The following is a 26,414-nucleotide window of genomic DNA, read 5'->3' on the forward strand; positions in this document are numbered from 1 at the left end:
TTATTAGAGGATTCATCTAGAATAATTTTTTTCTGTTAATGCAGAACTATGAAGAACTTGGGAGTTTCCATGTATAAATCAAAACAAAGGTGTGGAATGGGAGGAGAAAATAAGAAAGATGAGTAGAATGTGAAGAAAGAGTCCATTCAGTTGATAAGGTCTCGGGCAAGAGGCTACCAGTGAGAAATTTCAGGATTCCACAAAGATCTTTAAAGTGTTACGTATTCTGTCTTAAGAAGTTTACTGGAATGTGACTATCTCCCTACCTCCTTTCCACTTCTTTAGTGAGAAACCATTATTCAGAAACACCACATGTACATGGTATTTTGTAAAAACTAAAAAAAAAAAAGGGGAGCGGATGGTGGTAAGAGATTGTATTCTGTCTTAAAACATGATGTGGGAACATCAAAACTGCCAAAAGAGGCTAGACACAAAATTATTCAAGAATTTGGCAGAGGCAGGACAAAATAGAAAAACTTTAGTTCCAAGAGTCCTATAAGATGTTGACAAGTGGGATTAGGTTTTTCTGGTTGTATATGTGTTGGATATATTGTTATCATAACAATTCTAAGGGATTAAACATATTCATTTGTCTGCCATTTGACCTATTTAAGTGAAACAAGCCTATTTCTTATGCATGATTCCTTATTTAATGTAAGAGATATTTTTCCAAAAGAATTTTGAGGATATAGTTTATGAGTTTGAAGAAACCAAGTCATACTCATTTCAGTTTTCAGACAATTGGGTCTTTCTTCACTGTGAGACTACGTGAGACTTCAGAGTCTGTGGTGGCCAAAGTCACAAGCATGGTACCATTATACCAGTCTGCTTCTATTGTGGTCACTGAGATCTCAAATTTTTTCTGCATTTGCCTATCCAAAAAGATTGTACCTTGCTCCTCTTTCACTTTAGCAATGAGGAAACAGCAACAGATTCTTTTGATTTCCCATAACTGTTGTTCTTTTCAGCTAAGCAAATTGGAAGGAGTGAAAACTATTCTAACTTTAGTCTTTTTTCTTACATCTACAATTTTAATATTTTGTCTTTATTACTTATTTGCTATGATGGTTTTTCTTGGAGGCAATGAATATTTACACAATCCCCTGTACTACCATAAGCCAGAGCTGAGCAGTGCTCCAGTTTAAAAACAACAATAAAAAAATACACATATAGTCTGAACGAGGGATATTTATACCTATATCTATCTATATCTATATTTATATCTAGCAAACTAGTACCTAATAATATTGTTATATTTTCTTTATAATTTCCCTTTCTTATTAATTCATTTTTTTCAAAATATCTTTGTAAAATAGTCACTTTTTAAATAATAAAACTGGATTTCCTTCCACTGCATTTTTTTTGACCTATCATTATCTGAGAACTTAACAATGTTTTGTACTAGGACTGGAAAATAGCTCACTTAGTAGAATGCCTTACCATACATTATGCATGAGGCTCTGGGTTCAGCCCACATCACCACATGGACACTTCATGGTATCATTCCTCTCTTTCCCTCTCTCTAAATAAGAAAATAAAGATAGAAAAATTGGGTTGGGTAGGCTGATCAGCAGTATCACCCATGTGAAAGGCCCGGAGTTCATTCATGGTAGCACATCAAAAATAATGTTCAGTACTCTGCATTAGGGATCAGAAAACTATGACCCATGGATTAAATTGTTCTAATATCATTAAATGGTTGGGGGAGGTAGGGAAACAGAGCCTGATTAATACTTTGTGACACATCGAAATTACATAAACTTTAAATCTCATTGTCAAAAACAATGTTTGGTTAGAACATGGTAATGTTCATATATGCTGTCTGGTGGCTTGCGCTCTACAATCTCACAGTTAAGCATTTGGCACAGACACCATAGGACCCACTATATAAAAATACTTAATAAATTTTACAGGTTTGTCAACCCCTGCCCTATACCCTTCTCTTATACCTGTTGTCTGGGTTTTACTTTTATCCTTTTCTCTATTGTATTATCCATTCTACCATCCAAGATTCCTTAGTTTTTAACTCTGGAAATTATTTAGTACTCATCTGGTAACAAAATAACATTCAATACCCTCTTACCTGATTAATCTAAGTTTGCATATGTTTCCATTTCTTCCAGATCTTATACTCTTTGGTTATGAAAGGACAGTTTGGGATGATATAATCATTGTATGTTGAGAAAAAAAAAATTTTGAATCCAGTAATAAAAAGGTCCAAACTAAGTAGTAATAAGAGATGGCATGGTAACTAGATACGGAGAAAATGAAGGGAGGTAAGAAGAGCCTTGACATTATTTATACATGTGGATTAGATATGATTAGTTGATGTAACCATACACACTAATGAACTAAGTTGATTGTCTATGGCTTGGGTTTAGGAGTCTAAGAAAAGCAATTAATGTGTGTGTTTTATTCCATGTAAAGACTAGATCACAAGTAGAATCTGAATTAAAGTTGGTGTATTGCACCTAAGTAAAAGTCTCTGGGTTGGGTGGGGCTGAGAGTATAGGTCCTGGAAAAGGATGACAGAGGACCTAGTGGGGGTTTTATTGTTAAGTGGAAAACTGAGAAATGTTATGCATGTACAAACTATTGTATTCACTGTCAAATGTAAAACATTAGTCCCCAATAAAGGGAAAATAAATTTAAAAAAAAGAATAGGAAAGCTTTCAAAGGAGGGGATGGGATACAGAGTTCTGATGGTAAGAACTGTGTGGAGTTGTACCCCTTTTATCCTATGGTCTTTTCTTTTCTTTTTTTTTATATTTATTTTATTTATTTATTCCCTTTTGTTGCCCTTGTTATTTTATTGTTGTAGTTATTATTGTTGTTGTCATTGTTGGATAGGACAGAGAGAAATGGAGAGAGGAGGGGAAGACACAGAGGAGGAGAGAAAGATAGACACCTGCAGACCTGCTTCACCGCCTGTGAAGCGACTCCCCTGCATGTGGGGAGCCGGGGTTCGAACCGGGATCCTTATGCCGGTCTTTGTGCTTTGCGCCACCTGCGCTTAGCCCGCTGCACTACAGCCCGACTCCCTATCCTATGGTCTTATCAATCTTTCCATTTTATAAATAAAAATTTAAAAAGAAAAAAAAAAGAATAGATCAAGTAGTGATTGTATTCTGACTCTTCCCCTTCCACACCCACTATACTCCCACTCCAGGGACTATCTGGCAATATCAGGAGACATTTTTGTTTGTGATGACTATCATACATTCTTTTTTTTTAAAATCTTTTTTTTTTTAATATTTTATTTATTTATTCCCTTTTGTTGCCCTTGTTGTTTTATTGTTGTAGTTATTATTGTTGTTGTTGTTGGATAGGACAGAGAGAAATGGAGAGAGGAGGGGAAGACAGAGAGGAGGAGAGAAAGATAGACACCTGCAGACCTGCTTCACCGCCTGTGAAGCGACTCCCCTGCAGGTGGGGAGCCGGGGTTCGAACCGGGATCCTTATGCCGGTCCTTGTGCTTTGCGCCACCTGCACTTAACCCGCTGCGCTACAGCCCGACTCCCGACTGTCATACATTCTATAATGCACAGGATAACCCCCACAACAAAATTAAATGAAGAGTTTTTTTTTTCAAAAGAGTTTTTAAATTTTTTTTAAAAGTTTGGTATGACAGAGAGAAATTGAGAGGGAAAGGTGATGGAGAGGGAGTGAGATAGAGAGACACCTGCAGCACTGCTTCACCTGCAAATATAAATAATGAATGTAAATGTACCAAATGTCAGTGGTGCTTAAATTTTATCAAAAGTCACTAAGACTGAGGTCGGAGGTAGCCAGTCAGTTCTTTAATATGATCAGTCTTTTTCCATTATTCCCAACAAAGCTCTTATAATTTGAAGAGTAAAAATTTAAATGGGTTATTATGTTCAATTACAGTAATATTAGAACATTAACTTTCAGGAGCCCGGCAGTGGTGCACCTGATTAAATGCATGTGTTACCATGTACAAGGACCCAGGTTCAAAGCTCTCAGTCTCTACTTGTGGGGGGTGGGTATAGAGAGGGAAACCTTAAGAGCAAGTGAAGCAGATGTCTCTCTGTTTCACTCTTTCTCCACCCCTTTTCCCTCTCAATTTCTCTCTGAACTATCAAATAAATTTTTTTAAAAATTTAAAAATTCTTTTGAAAAAAAGAACTTTGACTTTCCATTTTCCATCCTTCTATTTTTCAAGGGACCTGTAGAGTGCATATATTACCATGCTCAAAAACCTGGGTTCAAGTCTCTGGTCCCCACCACAGGGAGGAAGCTTCACAAGTGGTGAAGTAGTGCTGCAGATATCTCTCCCCCTCTTTTTCTGCCTCTCTCTCCCTCTTACCCTCTATCACAGAAAAAGGAGAAAGAAAATGGCTTCCAGGAGTAATGGAGATGCCATGCAGGTACTAAGCCCCAGCAATAATTCAGGTGGCATACACACACAAAAGGAAGTCAAAAAAGAATATATTCAGGGTGATTCTATTTATACAAAGCTTGAAGAAATCAAAACAAAAAAATACATTACTTATGGCTATATACATATAGTTATATGAGGAAAACAAAGTAATGATAACACCAAATTATCTAGTATTTCTGTTCACAAAGAGAAGGAATGAGTTGGAGAAAACAAAGCATAGTCCTTAAACATACTGATTATATTTCTTTTTTTTTTAGATTAGATAGTGGGTTCTTCAATGTTTCATTATTTTACTTTATCATTTTCATATACAATATATATTTTCCTCTCTTATGTATGCTTTGTGTATAAAAAGCAATATAATAAAAATAATTAAATTCAGGGGTCAGGAGATAACTCACCTAGCAGGGTACACAAATGATCATGTGTGAGGACCCATGTTTGAATACTGCCTAACTAACTGGAGTGCTATTCAAAGGTGGAGCTTCATGAGCAGTGAGTGGTGTGGTGTTTCTCCTCATTCTGTCTCTCACTCTCGACCTAGAAAAAAGAAAAAGAAAAGAAGTTCATCAGGAGCAGTGGAACTTTACAATTATGAAACCCCAATGGTCAAGAAAAAATGAAAAGGAAAAAGGAAGAAGAAAGCAAAACAGAAATAGATAAAAATAAAAATAATCAGGTTGGGATCAGCAGATGCAGTATGAGTTGGTATGAATTGAGAGAAGCATGCAGGAAAGTGAGCCCCAACCCAGAGGTTCCAGGACTGGGAGAAATATAGGCTCTATAGAGGAAGCGGGAGGTTCCTACTGTCTTAGGGTTTAAGAAGGCAATAGATAGTTATTGCTATAATCAAATTATTTGACAATTAGGTTAACTTTGAAAATCCCATTGTTAGGATTTGCAGTATCATATATGACATCACCATAATTTATGTCCTTTGACATTATTTATATATAGCTGTGTCTTATAGAGTAATGCCACTGGTTGCTTCTGTTCTCCCTGGTCTAAGCTTTTAGGAGAGTCAGCATTTCAAAGACTCAGCCTATGGTGTGTGTATTAAAAAGTTTGAGACATTCAATCATTTTTTCCCTTTCATATTAATTAAATAGTGATTTATATGACTACAAGTTAATAGGAGTGTACATAAACAACATTCCCACCACCAAAAGACTGTCCCATCCCATCTCTTCCTGCCACTTCCTCTGTGAAGCTTAATATCCACCCTCACCCTCCACCCAGAGATTTTCACTTTGGTGTCCTACTCCAAGCTCAGTCAGATCCTGCTTTGAGTTTCCCTTTCTGTTCTTCTTTCTCAACTTCTGTTTATGAGTGGGGTCATCCCATACTCATCTTTGTCTTTCTGACTTATCTCACTTAACATAATTCCTTCTAGTTCTGTCCAAGATGGGTCAGAGAAGTGGGTTCATTGTTCTTAATAGCTGCGTAATATTCCATTGTGTATATATACCACAACTTTCTCAGCCATTCATCTGTTGTTGGGCACCTGGTTTGCTTCCAGGTTTTAGTTATTAGAAATTGTGCTGCTGATCCCAATCTAATCAACACAATGAGTACCACCTCAGCATGCTTCACTTCAGACTGTGTCGAGAAATGTCAGGCCTGGAATGTCAACTTTTCAGCCTCATTACTCAGGTGAGACCTTTCCTTTCATAGGATTCTCTAATTCCATTTCAGGTGGTTCACTTCCTAACAAAGTCGCAAAACCTAGATCTAGACCAGGTCCCATGAGACAGGGCATATGTTCACATGTATCTATAAATTAGGGCAAAATATATACCTGAAAGCAAAAGTGCACAATAGTCTGCAGTGAGTCAATATATTCAACAAGCAAACAGAAAGATCTAAAAAGACACCATAAAGTTCCTAATGAAATAGTTTCTACTTGGACTTAGATATCCTCTTCGCCTACTTCCTATTACACTTCCTTCAGTCACTCCAAAGCTAACCTTATCAAATTCAGGAGTGCAAAAGCTGAATAAGGGCAAGAGACTGGCATACTTTAACGTTGACTCTTCAGTCACTATCAGGCCACCCCATCAGCTGGGGTCCTAGTCAGGGATTCCTGAGATTCCCAAACAGACATGATGGGCATAGACCTTGAATAGATGCCCCTCTCCATTGTTACCAGTCATCTCTATCACGAACAACACAATAGACCCCATAGGACCTTGCCCTCAATGTGGATCAACAATAGTATAGAATGTTTCATCCTCTGAAGAGAGGTTGGACAACATACTCTATTTTCCAGCTGAGGATGATGGGCAGCTTGGAATTTTCCTACTCATGACCACAGAATGTGAGCTCAGATCTACAGGGATGTAGAGGTTACATAGGCTTCTATGCTGAATATGGGCCCCAGATCACATCAAATTGATGGAAGTTTACAGTCAACAATATTTACACACCTTTCCCTATTTGGCAGTTGCTCTCTTTCCAGATCCAGCTTTTTAGCCCTTTTTCAGCAATGACATTATCTTCCCAGACAATAACTTGGATCCACCTCCATATCAGATGTCAGGCTCAGGAAAAAAACAAACAAACAAACAAAAACTAGTATATGTGGTCAGGGAGGTGGCACAGTGGATAAAGCATTGGATTCTTAACCATGAGGTCCTGAGTTCGATCCCTTGTATCACATGTACCAGAGTGATGTCTGGTTCTTTCTCTCCTCCTATCTCTCTCAGGAATAAATAAACTCTTTTAAAAAAACTAGTCAGGTGGTAGCACAGGGGGTTAAGTGCACGTGGCACAAAGCACAAGGACCAGCCTAAGGATCCTGGTTTGAGCTCCTGGCTCCCCACCTGCAGGGGAGCCGCTTCACTGGTGGTGAAGCAGGTCTGTAGGTATCTATCTTTCTCTCTCCCTCTCTGTCTTTCCCTCCTCTCTCCATTTCTCTCTGTCCTATCCAACAACAACAACAATAAAACAACAAGGGCAACAAAAGGAAATAAATAAAAAATTTAAAAAACTAGTATAGTCATGGGCCCTGTGGAATATAACTAAAATAGGCCTACTAGCTATCTACAAAACGGAGACCCCCAACTCTTCATCTGCAATATTCCAGCATTTAGGTTCATGATTAGTCAACAACTTGTTTGGCTTTATATGTTAACTCTCTTTTCAGCTACCAGGTTCCAGATGCTACCATGATGCCAACCGGACTTCCCTGGAGAGACAACCCCACCAATATGTCCTGGAGCCTCACTTCCCCAGAGCCTCACCCCAATAGGGCAAGAGAGACGCAGGCTGTGGGTATGGATGGATCTGCCAGTGCCTATGTTCAGTGGGGAAGCAATTACAGAAGCCAGACCTTCCACTTTCTGCACCCTATAATGACCCTGGGTCCATACTTCTACAGGGATAAAGAATAGGAAAGTTATCAGGGGAGGGGATGGGATACGGAGTTTTGGTGGTGGGAATTGTGTGGAGCTTTACCCCTCTTATCCTATGGTTTTGTCAGTGTTTCCTTTTTATAACTAAAAATTAAAAGAAATAAAAATCATACAATTCAGTTATAAAAAAGTAGAATTGGTCACTCAGGCTTTTCTTTTAAGTTTTATCACCATCTGCAGGTTAGAATGGGCACTGCAGAATTTTTTTTGCTTTTTTTTTCTCCCTTATCTGTGAATAAAGAACATACAGAATAAATTAGAGAGTTAAACAATGTGGCACAAGATGTTATATTCTGAGTGTCCCCTAGTCAGTGTCATATTAAATATCAAACCACAGAAATAAATATTCATACTGCACGGACAACTGATTTAGTTTGTTTCTATGAAAATTATAGTAAGTGAAAGACATTACATGGGAAAAGACATGCTGTATGACTTGACTTAAATTTTGAAGGTAAAGAAACAAATGAACATACTAAATAGAATATACGAAGGAAGAACAAAATAGAATATAAGAATGAAATGGAATATAAAAATGAAGTAAGGAAAGGAAGAAGTGAGGTGAGTAAATTAGGTAAAACAGTTTGGTGAAATAAAGAAAAAACAAAACAAAACACCTGATTGGTGAAGGATGGAAACTTGACATTTAGTGATAAACATAATGTGTTTATACAGATGATGACTTTTTCTTTTTTAAAATTGCCACTAGGGTTATTTAGGCTAGGTCTTAATGACTTCATTCCGGTTCCCACCTGTTCCCCTTATTTCTCTTCTGTCCTTTCCTAAACATTGTCAGCAGATTAAAGTCTTAAAATAACTACTTAATTATATCATTGTTTCTTCCAGAACCTCAACTGGTTTCATCCTACCTATAGAACAGAGGCCAAATTCTTCAGAACGGCCTTTTAGATTTTCTATAGTTCGATTCCAACTATTCACCCATGTTGCTTTCTGCTACCCATCATTCACCATAGGGTTTCTGTTTATTCTAACTGTATTGTCTAAGTAGGGCCAGAGGCTTTTCTTGAACATCATTCTTCTATTTAGACCGCTTGTCCCTATCTCCAATACACATCTTAAATTGTCTTTAAACTTGGTAAACTGAGATACAGTTTCAAAGTGTAATTTCAGAAAACACTGTCCCTAATTTCATTTTTTTTCCTAATTTCATTTTATATAAACATATTTTGAAGCAATATATCACTTTTTCTCTGAGTTCCTGAAATATTTATTCTGTCATTTATCTGTCACATTCATGCATTACTTACACATTTTCATCACATTTATTTTATAAATTAAATGCTAATTTTTTAAGTCTGGTATAATTTTAATGCTTTTTTTTCAATTTTTTGTATTATCTTTATTTGATAGAGACAACCAGAAATCAAGAGGGATGAAGATGATAAAGAGGGAGAGAAACAGAGAGACACCTGCAATACTGATGCACCATTTGCAAAACTTTCCCCCTGCAGGTGTGGACTAGGGGCTTGAACCAGGATACTTGCCTATTGTAGCATGTGTGCTAAACCAGGTGTGCAACCACCGGGCCCCGAAGTCTGGTATAATTCTTACAGATTTCTTCCCCCCTTTTTTTTTCTTACAGATTTCTTCCCCCTGACAATACCAGCAATGTTTATATTTGAATTTGAAGAATTTTTAATGTAAGCATTTCTCAAATAGTCCTATCATAAAATACACATGAAAGTATTAACATGTTTTTAGGATCCATAAATTCAAAAGTGCAGTGATCTGTATTTCATATGATTTCAGTTTCTTTTCTTTTTTTTATCACAGGGTTTCACCCCTCCCAGCCAACTTTTTCTGATAGAGAGGGACAGAGAGGTATATACAGAGAAAGATACCACAGCACACCAAATCTACCCCCAGTGAGGTTTTAGCTTGGCTCCATTCTGGGAAACTCACATGACAAAACAAGTGCCTTTCCAGTTAAACTATCTGGTTGGTCCATGATTTTGAATGTCTTTGAATTGTTAAAATGAAAATAGCTTCTAAGATTAAAAGAATAGCATATGTACTACACAAAATGGTGTTGGTGGTATTATAAAAATAATATTTGGAAGGGGGCAGGTGGTGGCACACCTGGTTGAGGGCATATAATGTGCAAGGACCTGGGTTCAAGCCCCAGGTCCCCACCTGCAAGAGGAAAGCTTTGCAAGTGGTGAGGCAGGTATGCAGGTTTATCTCTATCTCTCTCCCTCTCTGTTTCCCCATTCCATCTCCATTTTTGATTGTTTCATCCAATGAATAAAGATAATAAAGAATTAAAAAAATATTTGGGGCCTGATGACATTCTAGTACCTTTTCTCGTGTAATTTCTTTAATAATAACACTAGACAAATATTTAGGCAGACCATAGTTTAACCTCGAGCTTTAACCACTGGACTAGTTAAAATATTGGCGATTTACTTAACCTCTAATATATAAGATGGAATGTATGTAGTATCATCTCTTCAGAAGTCTTATGAGGATTCAAAAAATCAAAATAAATGAAATCCTAAGTACTGTGCCTTGCAGCAAATGAACACTGCTTTAAAATATATTCTGAGTACTGACAACAGTTTATTTTCATAAAAAAAAAAACAAATTACATCACACCCTATTATGCACCAATATGAGAAAGCAGGAACTGTGCTTTTAATAACTGATTAGCAACATCAAAATGGCAGACGAAGTGTCATAGATCTTGCACTGAAACTGAACCTGGGTATAAATTACAGTAGGATGAAAAAGTTTTATTTATATGAAGTATAGATTGAAATGTCTTCTTGATTGGTTTTATGAGCAAATCTTACTGGTGGAATCTAAAGAAACTATTCTTCATCCCTACTGCTATTTTTACATCACTGTATTTTTATTTTATTTAGTTATTTCTTTATATTACCAGAGCACTGCTCAGCTCTGGCTTATGGTGTTGCTGGGGATTGTAGCAGGGATCAAAGTGGTTTTTTTTTTTTTTTTTTTTTTTTTTTTGTTGCCATAATCACTGTAAGGTAAGTTTGTTTTAAGCAAAGCACAAGTAGGTGGAGAGATAGTTTAATGGTGACGTAAAAATAGTTTGATGCTACGGGGCTGCGTGGTGCCCCTGGTTGAGCATATATGTTACAAAAACACTTTCTTGCCCTAGACTGCAAAGGTCCTAGGTTCCTATGCCAGAACTGATCAGTGCTAATAAATAAATAATAATCCGCCTGCTACTGATCTTAACAAATCTGTGGGTGACAGAGAAGAGTATCAATTAAGACAATAGAATTTTAGAGAAAATTTTTTGATATTCTTTTTTTTTTTTTTTTAACTAAAATCATGTGGTATTCTACCCCTTGGTCATTGATGTGTTATTAATATACCTAATTTTTCCTTCCACTGTAAGATGTTTGGCAAATTACCACCGATCTATCTTGAATTTTAGAGTGCTGAACAAGATTGTAAGGGCTCTTGTTTCTACACCTTCATAACAAGTATGTGGGCATATAGGGAACCTAAGGGCCTTTAGTCACTCCTCCTTCCGGCACTGTCCGGAGCTGACACCCCCACGGAAATCCCGAAAAGAGCCTCCACTCCATATCCAGAGGCCGAGGGTGACTTCCCACACTTCTGCGCAGGCGACGGGATTCACGTTCAGGTAGCAATGCCAGGAAACGCACGGCGTGCTGGGAATTGTAGTTTTTTTCCTTTCGCTGCTGGGCCGCACCTTTCACTCGACGCCTGCGTCGAAGTTGGCATTCTGGGAACTGTAGTCTCCGGTTGCACGTTTGGGTGATCCTCGCCCGGCTAAAGAATTCCAGGTGACGCCATGGGCTCCGATGAATCACATGACTCCAGTCTAACGCTTTGATCGCATTGCGGCTCCCGTTCCTCGGAGTTCTCGCCCTCAGTGCGCGCGGCCGTTGCCGGGGAGACCGCGCATGTCTCACTGCGCGTTGCCCCCCCTCTGCAGTCCCCTCCCCCCCATCTTCTCCCACCACAATGAGATCCTAAGATGGCGCTGGCTGCGGCGGTTGGCGCCGAGTAGCTAAAGGAAAAAAGGGCGGCTGTCGGGCCCTTGGCAGTCAGGGTATCTGTGGACTCTCCCTGCCGCCGTCTCTGAGGGAGGACCGCGGCGGCTAGCGGGGAGTTAACCGCCACTCCGCCCTTGGCTAAAGCGACCGCGTCGTTTACAGGTACCGCCTGCGCGTCCTCAGCCCCTGGCAACAACCGAGGGCAGCGCGGCTGAGGGGCGGGAAAGCGGCGGCCTAGGGTCGCTCGATCCCAGTGGCCTCTGGCTCGGGCTCCGGGGCCTGTGTGGGCCGGAGGGTCGTCCCGCTGCGGGGCCCACGTTCTCCGGCCTTCCGGCCCGCCCCCTCCTCCCGAAACCGCCGGGCGACCCCCCGAGTGAGTTTCCAGAGACGAGTCCCCCTTTGGGCCCCGCAGGGTTGGGGGCGGGGGGCGGGAGGAGGCCGCCCGGTGTCCCTCGCGGCTGGAGGAGACGCGGCGGCGGCCGTGGGCTGCCTGTCAGGGGTCCGGGGCTCCGGTTTCCGCAGCGAGCGCGCCGGCGGCCGCTGCCTCCCGGTCACACCCGACGGGGCGCCCCGGTGTCGGGAATTCGGGGTGTGGAAGGGCGAGTGGGGAGTAGCGGGATTTTTCTTAGTTACTTCAGGTATTCTAGAGCTGTTCCAGACTGATTATCTACCTATCTATCTATATGAATGGAATTTCATAGGGTTTTTTTTTTTCCTCATTTCCCCCGTATAACCTCCGTCAACATCTCTCCCTGCAGGTCTATTTTTTTTGTTTTGTTTTGTTTTGTTTTTTTTAAAAAGCACAAAACCTAGGACTGGGTGTCTTATTCTACTCTGCTGAGTTCCATGTTATTTCTAATGAGCTTCTACCATTCGAAAGGAACGTTTTTATGTTTTTAATGGTAACATAGTCATTTATTCACTGATAATTGGGGAAGGAAGGACAACAACAACAAAAACTATCCGAGGATGGGTTGTGGGGGCGTAGGGAGGAAAGAAACTAAACGCTAAATGCGATTTTTTTTTTTTTCCGGGAAACAACAGCTTACTTGGCAGAAACCGGGCATTTGACATTCGGCCGGGCTGGGGAGGGCGGGCGGTCCTCACTCCTGGCCCTCGGCAGCTTTGCATTCCCGAGTCTGGAAGAGAGAGAGAGAGTGTGTGTGTGTGTGTGTGTGTGTGTGTGTGTGTGTGTGTGTGTGTGTGTGTGTGTGTGTGTTTCTTTCTCTTTTTGACCAACGATTTGAGGGTGTGTTTGTGTCATGTGCCCCCCACGGTGATGACCGTGACCCGAGGGTGTTTGGGCGCTCGAAAAAAGCGGGCTTTCTGGGCGCCCCTGAAGCCGCAGCCCAGTAACCGCTCTCCCGGCTGGCTCCTCCCTCCTCCCCCGGGTCTCTGGTTACCGGGTGGGCAGAGCTGCCCCGGGTGCACCTGCTCCTTTCCTTCGCTATCACCTTCCCAGTGAGGGCCTCTGGCCCCTGGAAACCATTCGTCTTGAGCTTTTTTGAGCCGAAGGTAAACTTTGTGTTTATGTAGTGACAGATTATTTTATTGTGATTTTTTTTTTTTAAAGCCAGTCAAATCCAGCAGTGGGGAGGGGGTTTGTTTAAACCTTGTTTTCATCATTAGATTTACAAAGAAAGTGCTTTCTTGTCTTGGGTCACAGAAAGCTAGTGACTTGATCAATAAGAAGAGTAAATAAACCAGCAATGACTTGGAGTTTTAAGGGATAGTTTGGGATAACCATCCTCATTATATTCCAGAGTGGCTGTTAAGGTATTTGGTGCTTGGTAGGAACTTACAAGGTTTGAAGGATATGTATAGTCATTGCTTTCCAAAATGCTTAATGGTAACGAGTTTAGAATATTGACAAGTTGAATTTTTTCTGTTGGTTTTCTAAACATGCATTTGGTTGTATAGAATTTTATACTTTACAATATAAGTAACTTGTGATTTCTTTTTAAATCATAAGCAGGCAACAGTTTTGACGTGTGAAGCAGCAAAGGAGCAGCTGCATTGCAGAAGCTTTAGTTTGAGAACAGGTAATTTGACATAATTATGTAAATAATGGATCTTTATATTATAGTTGGAAACTTACAGTCACAGTACCAGTGTGGGAGCTGTGTGGTGGCACATCTGGTAGAGCCCACTTAGAATGTACAGGGACTACGGTTCAAGCCCCCTGGTCCCCACCTGAAAAGGGCAAACATCACAAGTGGTGAAGTAGTGGCAAAGTCAAGCAGTTTGTCTCTTTCTCTCTTGCTCTAACTTTCCCACTTCTCAATTTCTCTCAGTTTCTATTCAAAATAAATACTATAAAATAAAGGCCCAGTATGTGGTGGAGGGTTTTATTTTAATTCTGAATTTGCTGCCCTTTTCGCTGCCCAGCTTTTTGGCATGCCATTTTGTTGTGCCATATTTTTGTTGGAAAAGAGCATCATTCCCAATTATTAAATATGAGAGTAGTTTATGTAATATCCTCTTGAAATGTCATTGTCTTCACAAGATTCATTTAAGAATTTGTTGTATTGTGACTATTTGGATATCCTTTCCAGATCCATTTAATCTTGTTTTATTATTTTTTTTAACAGATTGCCTGTTTCTATCTTTAATCACAAACCTCATTACTTTTAAAGCTCATTATACTTTTTTTATATATTTATTTTCCCTTTTGTTGCCCTTGTTTTTTATTGTTGTTGTAGTTATTGTTGTTATGGATGTTACCAACTGTCATCGTTTGCCATGGATAATTCATAAGTCATTAAATAAGAAATGAACTGATTAAAAAATAACTAGAAAAGATTTGTTTAAAATGTTTTACAAGTGATGCTTTTTTAAAAAAAAAAAACTTCAGTTTGAAACTAATTCTGTTAAAATTTTAAGGCAACTTATTAAAAAAAAATTAGTATGTCCTTGCTTTCTAGGAGAGCAGACAGGTCTTCAGTTCTATTATGAAGTAAAGTGACTATTGTGAGAAAGTGAAGATTGGTATTTGAGTGACTTTTTGTTATTGTCTCTCAGCCCTCTCAGATTTCACTGTTTTAGGCTGACTTTTTCAGATATGTAGAGAGAAAAAGGCAGAGAGGAAAAGACTTGATAGCCCTGAAGCTGCCAAAGTAGTCCATTGTGGTGGAACGGGAACTTGGACATAGGCCCTGTACATAACAAAGCAGGTGTCCTACCAAGTGAGCTATCTTATTAAGTCCTCTGTTATATTTAATTTATATATTTAATATTCCCATACTCATTAATAAACACATTCCTATTAGGCATTAACATCACTGCTGAAATTACTCTTACCAAAGAGGCCTTTAGTAGCCTCCTAGTTGGTAAACCCAGTGGGCTCTTCTCATTACTTAGACGACTAAGTAATATCTGACATCCTTATTGTACAGTCCTCTTTACATACTTCCCCCTCTAGCATACTTTCCTGTTTTTTCTGTACTTTGTCAGCATTCTTTCCCTGCCAGTCTTAAATGTTAGTTGTTTAAATAAATTTTTATTGGGGTAACACTGGTTTTACTGTATGTCTGAAATTTTGGTATAGACTATAAATTAGTGTTACCTCAATGAAATTTAAACGATAGTTAAATTATTAATGAAAATACAATAGAGGAAAAATAAACACATTCCTACTCTATTGTTTTTTTGTCCTCTTTCATACCATATGATGTTTAGACATAGGCATTAATAGTCAGCTCTTACTAAAAATGTTTTGAAGGATGCTCTTTCCTGACAACATCCTGTTATTTTATTTATTTTTATATTGGCACCAAGGTTATTGCTGGGGCTGTGTGCCTGCATGATGAATCTACCACTCCTAACATCAGTTTTTTCACTTTGTTGTTGTTGTTTTTTTCCTTTTTTTTTAATAATTTATTTTCCCTTTTATTGTCCTTGTTATTTATTTTATTGTTGTTATAGTTGTTGTTGATATCATTGTTGTTGGATAGATCAAAGAAATGGAGAGAGGAGGGGAAGACAGAGAGGGAGAAAGATAGACACTGCAGACCTGCTTCACTGCCTGTGAAGGGACTCCCCTGCAGGTGGGGAGCCGGGGGCTCAAACTGTATCCTTAAGCCAGTCCTTGCACTTCGTGCCATATGTGCTAAACCCGCTGTGCTACTGTCTTACCCCGTTTTTTCTTTTCTTTATTGGTTAGGACAGAATTTTAAGAGGTGGAGGAAATAGCATAGTGGTTATGCAAAAAAGACTTTCATGCCTGAGGCTCCAAAATCCAAGTTTAATCATCCACACTGCTGAGCTGATCAGTGCTCTTATTTAAAAAAAGGGGGGTGGGGACTAGAGAGTGGAGAGACACCTGCAGTATTTGCTTCATGGCTCTTTGAAACATCCCCTCTGCAGGAGAGGAGTAGAGGCTTGAACCTGGGTCTTTGCACATAATAATGTGTGTTTAACCAGGTATACCACTGCCTGACCCCCTCCTATTATTTTAACACTTAGTTTGTTATAACTGTAGCACAATAAAATTTTTTTCTTCATTATTGTAAATTTGTTTTCATTTCCTTTCTTTTTTAGACAGAGACAGGCAGTCAAGCAAAGGCAGAGAGAGAGACTACAGCACCTAAAATTTCTTCAGTGCAGTGGGGGATTAGGCTCCAACTATCCAAATGAGCTATTTCTCCAGCCCAGTTATCTTGTTTTCTTAGATTAGATATTGAGAATTAGAATTACCAATACACACTTAACGTTCATAGCAGCACTATTTGTAATAAGCAAAATGTAGAAACAAGTTAGTATGCAAAGACAGGTGAATGGTTAAGAAAGTTGCAGTAATTCTTGTAAGGCAGGATTGCTGGTAGTGAGTCCCTACAGTTTCTTTTTGTTTTTAAAACTTTTATTTATTTATTGGATAGAGACAGCCAGAAATCAAGAGGGGAACAGCTTTCCCTCTGCAGGTGGGGACCAGGGGCTCAAACCTGGGTCCTTGTGCATTGTAACATGTTCAACCAGGTGTGCAACCACCCGGCCCCTATCCCGCCAGTTTCTATATGTTTGGAAAGATTTTAGTTCCTCCTTTATACTTGAAGGATAATTTGGAAGGGTAGAGTATTCATGGCTAGAAATTTTTCTTGTATTACTGTGAATATATCATTTCACTCCCTTCTATTTTTTTTTTTAAATATTTATTCCCTTTTGTTGCCCTTATTTTATTGTTGAAGTTATTGATGCCATTGTTGTTGGATAGGACAGAGAGAAATGGAGAGAGGAGGGGAAGACAGAGGGGGAGAGAAAGATAGACACCTGCAGACCTGCTTCACTGCCAGTGTGGGGAGCCAGGAGCTCGAACTGGGATCCTTATTCCAGTCATTGCATTTTGCACCACGTGTGCTTAACCTGCTGTGCTACTGCCCAACCCCCATTCCACTCCCTTCTTACCTCTTTGTGATGAAAAATTTAGTGAAAGCCTAATGGTTCTATATCTATATGTCAGATTCTTCCTTTTCCTAGCAGGTTGCAATATTTTTTTCATTGTTCTTGACTTTGGGTAATTTTACTATGATGTATTGTGGTATGGACCATTTTGCATCCAGGAACTTGAGCATTCTTTTAGCTTCCTGAATGTCTGTGTTTAGAACACTGCTCAGGTATGAACATTTTTCTGCTATGATTTCTTTGAATATATTCTCTGCTTCTCACTTTCTTTGTCCTCAGATATCCCAATAACTCTCACATTCATTTTCTGATGGATTCTGCTATTTCACAGAGAATTGCTTCATTTTTTATGAACCTTTCCTCTCCAACAGCTTTGCATTCAGAGAAAGTGGTGGTTTTAACTTCTAGCCCTGATACTCTCCCTATAGCTGATTTTCTACTTAATATGCTTTTTATGTAAGCCTCAACTCATCCAAAGTGTCCTTAATATCCTGTAGCTCTGTTCAGTTTTCTTTGTACATTTTGTAGTTCTTTTGTGAAATGATCTTTGAGATCCTGAATTTATGTATGTATATTATGTTTATGGTCTTAAATTGCCTTCATAATAAGCTTTCTGAATTCAAACTAAGACAACTTTTCCAAATCTTTGTGAGTTTGAACAGTTGAATTCCCTCCCTCATGTTTTGGCAAAGCATGGTTTCTGATGTTAAGCCAGCAGGTAGCACTGTGGCTATGTTTGTCTATGCAGTGGTTGAGGGATGAAAAGAATCTTCCATATAACCTTGGGTAGGTTTAGACAGATTAAATTCTTGCTGCCTTGCTTCAGGCTACTCTGGCCTTTGGCAGTCCTCTAGCAGTCTGGGAAAGCTGCACAGTTTTAGTTTTCGGCCAGGTTTTTCCGTACTGTCTCAGGCTGAGTTTGTGTTCTGCTGTGTCTGTACTGAAATGTTGCTGGCTGGCAACTGCCAGTTGTTGACTCCAAGCTGTTTTTATCCTGAAAGTTTGTTCCATACCCCTTACAATGTGCACTTGCACCCACCTGTGGCTCAGTAAATTCCTTCTAAACATTGTGAGATTCTGGGTGGTCTTTCTTTTCTTTTTTTCCTTTTCATTGCTTTAGTTCATGAATGTCTATGATTCATTTTTCTTTAATTTATTGGGGGATTAATGGTTTACAGTTGACAGTAAAATACAATGCATAACATTTCCCAGTTTTCCACATAACATTTCAACCCCCACTAGGTCCTCTTCTGCCATTGTGTTCCAGGTCCTAAACATCCCTCCCCACCCCAGAGTCTTTTACTTTAGTGCAATACACTAACTCCAGTCCAAGTTCTGCTTTGTGTTTTCCCTTCTAATCTTGTTTTTCAACTTGAGATTATTTCATATTCATCCTTCTCTTTCTGGCTTATCTCACTTAATATGATTCCTTCAAGAGTTGGGTTTTTTTTTCATTGCTTGATCTAGTTGTTCATGAGTGTCTAAGATTCTTTTTTAAAAAAATATTTATTTTCTCTTTGTTGCCCTTGTTGTAATGTTGTAGTTATTGATATCGTTGTTGTTGGATAGGACAGAGAGAAATGGAGAGAGGAGGAGAAGACAGAGGGGGAGAGAAAGATAGACACCTGCAGACCTGCTTCACTGCCTGTGAAGTGACACCCCTGCAGGTGGGGAGCCGGGGCTGGAACCCAGATCCTTATGCGGGTCCTTGTGCTTTGTGCCACCTGCTACTGCCCGGCCCCCTAAGGTTCATTTTTATGAGACAGAACACTTTTCTGACTTGATGTAGTGCCAGGGATCAAACCTAGGACCTCACATATGCAAGTCCTGCACTTATCCCACTGTATTACCTTCCTACTTACTATAAATTCTTGGTATCATAGGGGTATTAGCTGTTTACTTCACCAGCAAAGTCCAGTATCCCCACCCTCCCATATCACAAAAATAACCACCATAGTTCTCACAAATTTTACAGTTTGCTTCCTTCTGTTTTATTTAAAATTATTCTTTTTTGCCCCATCACTCTAAGCTTTTATTGTACTTTCACCCACCTAGTCCTGCTTCTGTCTCTTTTTACTTTTTGCTCATTGTGATTACCACAACCTACCTTACTGTTAAAGCCAAATCTTTCTGTTTTTCATGCAGGACAGTTCTTTGACACAAAAACAAAGCCTAGGTCTGAGGAGTGAGGTTGAATGGAATCAGTGGTTATTAGTTTCATATTTAAGAGCAGATTTATTTTCTAGTTATTAATACTTTTCCCCTTCCTCATTACCTCTTAAGACTATGTTGAATAGTAAAGTACCTTTAAAACATGGAAGTTAGTACACATTGTGGAAAATCTAAGGGCTTGGTTGCTTTCATTACTGTTGTACAAAATTAACTTATATTGATCATAAAATGTTAGGGACCAGGATATAGCTCACTTGATAGACCATATCCTTTACCAGCAGGAAGACTCAGATTTGAGTCTCCAGCCTCTTCACGGGAGCATCATGTAAGTGAGAAGTTCCAGAAGCAGTGGAGTAGAGCTATAGTATCGCTCCTTTTTTCTTTCATTTTCAATCAGAAGGGGGGGAAAAATTACCCAGATCGGTGCATTTGTGCAGGTGTGAAGCCCTAGCAAAGTCCTGATGGCAATAAATAAATAAATAAATAAAAGTTGTATCTAATGTTGATAGTATCTCATTTTATCTTATAGAATCACCTTTCCCAAGATTTTTCTTTATTACTAAGCTTCATGAGATGGTATAAAAAACTAGAATTTGTCTTTAAGTATTAAATAGGTTAGTTTCCACTTGTTTTGCAGAAAATTGTTGAAGTCAGTATGGCCACAGGAGGAGGTCCTTTTGAAGAAGGCATGAATGATCAGGATTTACCGAACTGGAGCAGTGAAAGTGTTGATGATCGACTCAACAATATGGTATGATGTCTTATTGTGAATGGTATGTTGTTGGCTATAGATGTTAAAATGTAATTTTTCGCCTGACTTAGTCAAATTAAACTCACTGAAACTTTGTAAACACGTTTTCCCTTGTGACCAAGATGTTAATAATCTAGACTATTTTTTGTATTATTTGAAGACATTTTTGTTTATAGGTATAGAAATCAGTTTGAGTTAACTTACATAGAGACATTTATTCTAAAGATAAAAAAAAAGTTTTGTGAAAAGTAAGTTAATGGCATATAGCTGTGTTACATAAAGGAACTAGCACGTTGTCAAGAATTAAGTTTTCATTATCCTGACTTGGAGTAACTGTTTAACGTGACTTTCTTTTCAGAAGCCAGCTTTCTTTTCTTTCCATGTGATATACTGTTGTTGCCCATTTGTTCTAAAGTTTTCATTAATGACTATAATTTTATCCTAAAGTGTGATTATCCTAGTACATTTTAGATAAGAATCTTCAAGTCAAATATTGCCAGGATGGGGTGGGGTAAGTAGTACTAGAGATTGTCAGAAAATACACACATCAATGAGAATGAAACAATAGTTTTGTAGCTAAGTGGATTGTTCTAAATGAGAAAAATACTCTGAAAAGTTTTACTTTAGTAAAACCAAGCCATTCATGCAGTATGGATAAAGTTAGGTTTAATTGAAATTTTTTTTGTTAGATTAACTAGGTTATATGAATATGTGTAAGTAAAGAAAAATGTTTTATAGATAAAATATTTAGCATTTTTTGTCATTTCATGTTTGGTCTTACATAAAACGTTGGAACCAATTAAAATAATGATAGTATTTGTTGCTTGTTATCACTAGGCACTGTGCTAGGTATGTTATGTATTTCATTTTTTAAATGTATTTATTTTTTAATTTTTTATTTATAAAAAGGAAGCATTGACTAAACCATAGGATAAGAGGGATATAACTTCACACAATTCCCACCACCAGAACTACATATCCCATCCACTCCCATGATAGCTTCCCTATTCTTTTTTTTGCCTCCAGGGTTATTGCTGGGGCTCGGTGCCTGCACCATGAGTCTACTGCTCTTGGAGGCCATTTCCCCCCCTTTTGTTGCCCTTGTTGTTGTAGTCTTGTGGTTGTGGTTGTTGTTGATGTTGTTCATTGTTGGATAGGACAGAGAGAAATGGATAGAGGAGGGTAAGACAGAGGGGGAGAGAAAGATAAGACACCTGCAGACCTGCTTCACTGCCTTTGAAGCAACTCCCCTGCAGGTGGGGAGCTGGGGACTCGAACCGGGATCCTTCCACCAGTCCTTGTGCTTTGCGCTACTCGTGCTTAACCCGCTGCACTACCGCCCAGCCCCCAGCTTTCCTGTTCTTTAACCCTCTGGGAGTATGGACCCAAGGTCTTTATGGCGTGCAGAAAGTGGAAGGTCTGGCTTCTGTAATTGCTTCCCTGCTGAATATGGGCGTTAACAGGTCTATGTATCTCATTTTTAATCACATTTTAAAGGTGATTCTGTTTTAGGGGTTAGGAAATTGAGGCTAGGATGCTAAATGGCCAAGGGTCACACCGATGGGAGAGAAAAAGAGACCTGGATCACTGCTTGACCACTAGTGAAGTGCCCTCTCCCCCATGCAAGTGGAGGTTTGAACACCGGTTCTTATGTATGGCAATATGTGTATGTAACTGGTCGCACCACCACCTAGTCTCTCAAAGGTTGTATTTGTTAGTGATCTGTGCTAGGAAAATGATTTGCTTTCTTAAGGATAGTGTATCAAATATAGATTAGATATTTAGATATAGTGGGTAGATTAACTTTAAAATGGGTTAGTGGGAAGGGGTAGTAGAAATGATGTAGATAACATGTAAAGTCCATAGTAGAAAGTAAATATTTGTGTCTAAAACTATATTTGTAAAATATGTAATTTTTTATTTTGAGGTAAACTGAAAGTGTTTAAGCTTAAGCTTAGTACTTTCTTAGTTTGGTACATTCTAGACTAACTTTTTTTTTTTTTTTCTTTTTTAGGATTGGGGTAGCCAACAAAAGAAGGCAAATAGGTCCTCAGAAAAGAATAAGAAAAAGTTTGGTGTAGAAAGTGATAAAAGGGTAACTAATGATATATCTCCGGAATCATCACCAGGAGTTGGAAGGCGAAGAACAAAGACTCCACATACATTTTCACATAGTAGATACATGACTCAGATGTCTGTTCCAGAACAGGCAGAATTAGAGAAACTTAAACAGCGTATAAACTTCAGTGATTTAGATCAGGTATGTGAACTATTATAAAAATCAAGTAATAACTATGGGAAATATTTGGAATGGATTAAATAATTTGTCTTAAGAGTAAAACTTTGGGACTGGCAAGATAGCTTACCTGGAAAGTGTACCTATTTTGTCATATACATGCCTCAGGTTTGAGCCCAGATCCTACCATACTAGAGGAAAAATAGTACCATGTTATTTTTCTTTCTCTCTCACACACACTCTCTCTCGATTTCTCTTTCTCTATATCTTTATTTCTCTCTCCCTCTTTTTTAATATGTTGACCTGGAGTGGTGATGCTCCAGCAACAATAACAATAAGAATTGGGACTTCTTAGTTTTTGTGTATATGGAAAGAGTTAATCAGTGATGATGGTACTTGCTCTTTGCATATATTACTTTACTGTATAGTTGACTTAAATAGTTCCATTATGAAATATTTTGCACATTAGTAATTGAGATTGAGCAAGAGGAGGGAGGGTTACATTTAGAATATTAATCATTGACTAAATATGGGAGATGTTAGATCACCTCTAGTTTAAAATTATGATTTATATTTATAATCCCAAAATAATGTTTAGAACTAAAATAAGTAGACATGATAATGAACTCAACATATATTTTGCTGTAGCATCTGTCCAGAAATAAATGGGTTTTCAAATAAAGACATTTTTATGCCAATATTCATACTAATTAAGATTGCTTCCTTGGATCTAGAATGTATACAAAACTACGTGAACAACTATCACTGAGTTATGGGTATGGTTCATATGTCTAGTATTTTGTGTAGGATGATCTTGCTCAGATTCGTCAGTTTGACTGACAAAATGAGCAATAGTGCTGATGAAGTTCTGATGTTTCAAAGAATTTTATAGTTTGGAAGTTTTTTCAAATCCTAATGCTAAAAAACTGTTTATTATACACTTCCTGAATCAATATTTGTTATAGTGAAACTAAGAACATTAGAAATTTTTTTAATCACTGAAAAATTAATGTTAGTGGGGTTTGGTTTCTCTTTTCATATAGAGAAGCATTGGAAGTGACTCTCAAGGTAGAGCTACAGCTGCTAACAACAAACGTCAGCTTAGTGAAAACCGAAAGCCCTTCAACTTTTTGCCTATGCAGATTAATACTAATAAAAGTAAAGATGCTGCTACAAGCCCTCAAAAGAGAGAAGTTACTGGATCTGCACAATGTAAAGAGTTGTTTGCTTCTGCTTTAAGTAATGACCTTTTACAGAACTGTCAAGTCTCTGAAGAAGATGGGAGAGGAGAACCTGCAATGGAAAGCAGCCAGGTGATAAAATTATTTTTTCTTTGTTTTCACACACAAGGAATAACATTAACATTTTGCATTATATTAAGTTATGCACATAGGACTATAGATAGAATAAAAGCATTTCTCTCCTCACTAGTCTCACAGTTTCTCAAAATAATGTAAATTTCTTTTTTATCCAGCATGATTGTTGAGGCGGTATATTATGCAAAATTAAAACTTCCACTTACCTGCCAAATTTATAGTCCTAATTTTTAGTAAAGAGGGATTTTAAAAATATGATTAATATGTTGTAAGGATTCATTTTCTTTCAAATTTTATTTATATAAGATGAGAATTGCTTATCTGTGGCATTTGGTGTTATTAGGAATCAAATCTGGGGCCTTAGGCTTGTAAGTTTTGTGCTCTTCCACTAAGTTATCTCCCTGGTTCAATAACTAACTTTTAAAGATGGTAATGACATTATTTTGAGGAGGCCAGGTAGTGGTGCACCCAGTAGAGGGTGCATGTTACCATGTGCAAATACTTGGGTTCAAGTCCCCAGCCCTCACTTACAAGGGGGAAGCTTCAGAACAAGAGTTGTTCAGTGCTGCAGGCGTCTTTTTTTCTCTCCATCTCCCTCTCCCCTTCTCAATTTCTGTCTCTATTAAAAAAACAAATGGCTGCCAGGAGTGATGGATTCATCATGTAGACACAGAACCACAGTGATAACACTGGAAACAATTAAAAAAGGTTCTTTTGAAAAATAAAATTTTAGAGCCAGGAGATAGCTTGCCTGGTATAGCCTGCCTTACCATGAATGAGACTCTAGAGTGGAACTCCTGGGAAGTAACATAGATAGCATTAGAAGAACTCCATGGATGGTAAAATGGTCCTATGGTTTCTCCCCTCTCAGTGCTCTCTCCCTCCTCAGAAAAACTAAAACATTGCACTAGAAAGGTAATTCAATTATATTGAACATGTGTGAGGCCTTCAATTTGTTTCTGCCACCACAGGGAAAAAAATTGGGGGGTAAAAAAAAAAAACACTTTTAGTGGGTAAAATAGAACTTGCTATGTTTAAGGGTCTGATTTCAGTTCTCCACAAAATTTTAAAATATATATTTGTAATACTTTTATTTATAAGGAGATACATAAAGTTAAAATGAAAAACTTTATAGTTTGTATAGTTATACAATTAAAAAATAGATTATACAACTTAAAACTTTGAAATTAATAGTCATTATTACTATTTATGCTTCAGTTCTAAATTTGATTTAATACTTTTGCATGTATGTATTTATATGATATAGACATATCTTTGGTTATTACATTTGAAATAAAAAATGTAGGACCTTCTTCTCAGTCTAACTCCCCCTCCATTTTTTCTCTGTCTCTATCATAAGAATATAAAGAAAAACTGAAAAGAAAAAAATTGCTGTGGGGAATAGTGGATTTGTTGTGTAGGCACTAAGTCCCCATTAATAACCCTGGTGGCAAATAAATAAATAAAATTGTTGCTGTTGGATTTATGTCAGTTTTACACGTTGTTTACAGTAATGCTTTTAAAAAATATTTCCTTTGTAGATTGTAAGCAGGCTTGTTCAGATTCGTGATTATATTGCTAAAGCTAGTTCTATGCGGGAAGATCTTGTAGAGAAAAATGAAAGATCTGCAAATGTTGAGCGCCTTACTCATCTATTAGACCACCTTAAAGAACAAGAAAAGTCATACATGAAATTTCTTCAAAAAATCCTTGTAAGTTTTGAACCTTTAATATTGTATTGAGTTATATTTGTAATATACCCATATATATATGTATATATATATATGACATTCTGATGCCACCCCAGAGGAGTTATCATACTTTAAAAAAAAAAATTGTGCCATCCATTATAACGTTTTATTGTCATTTTTAATAGTTGTATGATTTATACCACTAAAATATTTCAGGCTAGAGAAAATGAGGAGGAGGATGTTCGGACTGTAGATTCAGCTGTGGGATCTGGTTCTGTAGCTGAGAGCACATCGCTAAACATAGATGTGCAGTCTGAGGCTTCAGATACCACGGTAAGCAGCTTTTTGGTAATTCAAGTGCTGGAAATGAAGATTAAAACTTTCCTCCTATTTTTTTAACAGATTATTTTGATAGGCATTCCTTAAAGAAAAGTGTATCTCAGGAAAGAAAACCTCAAATTATTAATGCTGTTTATATTCAAACAAAAGAGCTTAAATGTTTTATTCATTAACATTAGCAATTTTAATGGCTGATAGAAAATTTTCTTGCAGTCAGCTTGTTTTTTTTTTGTTGTTGTTTGTTTCATTAAGCACAATTTTGCTAGTTTTTAGAAGCTCTGGGAAAATGAAAATTCACAATGGATCTATGTACAAAGTGTCATTAGTGGTTGACAAATCTATTTTATACTGAAAATCTTCAAGTTCCATTAAGTTTCTGTTAAGGCTAGCCTAGAACTCTAGCTAAACTAAATGGATGATTAGAAAATCAAGACAAACCTAGAAAACTAGACAGGATAGTATTTACATTGTGATTTATATAGAAGGTGAAAAAAATTGACTCAGCAGAATGAAATTTATTAAGATACTGTTTTTAGAAGTAGTTGTCTGGAGTTTACAGAATTTTGAGGAAAGATTAGTAAAGGAAATTTAACTACTGTGCTTCAAAACTTGTCTGCCTTTAGGCATTTTTTTAAATAAACAGATGTATGCAACTATTGTCAATGAGACTTTTATAAA

The 26,414-nt window shown here is 37.9% G+C and overlaps 1 protein-coding gene across 16 annotated transcripts in view; it reads left to right on the plus strand.

The window, feature by feature from the left end:
* The first annotated feature begins 11,668 nt into the window (after nucleotides 1-11,668).
* Nucleotides 11,669-26,414, plus strand: part of PCM1 (pericentriolar material 1) — a 94,147-nt gene continuing 79,401 nt past the window's right edge. For 3 of the 16 annotated variants that reach the window (XM_060183528.1, XM_060183556.1, XM_060183572.1), the window contains exons 1-7: nucleotides 11,671-11,996; nucleotides 13,807-13,876; nucleotides 20,041-20,154; nucleotides 22,169-22,414; nucleotides 23,434-23,703; nucleotides 25,248-25,418; nucleotides 25,614-25,730. In XM_060183528.1, coding sequence (XP_060039511.1) covers nucleotides 20,059-20,154; nucleotides 22,169-22,414; nucleotides 23,434-23,703; nucleotides 25,248-25,418; nucleotides 25,614-25,730 — 900 coding nt within the window. In that variant the 5' untranslated portion in view covers nucleotides 11,671-11,996; nucleotides 13,807-13,876; nucleotides 20,041-20,058. Of the gene's footprint in view, nucleotides 11,997-13,806; nucleotides 13,877-20,038; nucleotides 20,177-22,168; nucleotides 22,415-23,433; nucleotides 23,704-25,247; nucleotides 25,419-25,613; nucleotides 25,731-26,414 lie in introns of those variants that run through there. The other 13 variants (XM_060183549.1, XM_060183558.1, XM_060183593.1 and 10 more) reach the window with 8 other exon arrangements.

The sequence above is a fragment of the Erinaceus europaeus genome, chromosome 2 (assembly GCF_950295315.1).
Source record: "Erinaceus europaeus chromosome 2, mEriEur2.1, whole genome shotgun sequence".
Taxonomy (NCBI): Eukaryota; Metazoa; Chordata; class Mammalia; order Eulipotyphla; family Erinaceidae; genus Erinaceus; species Erinaceus europaeus.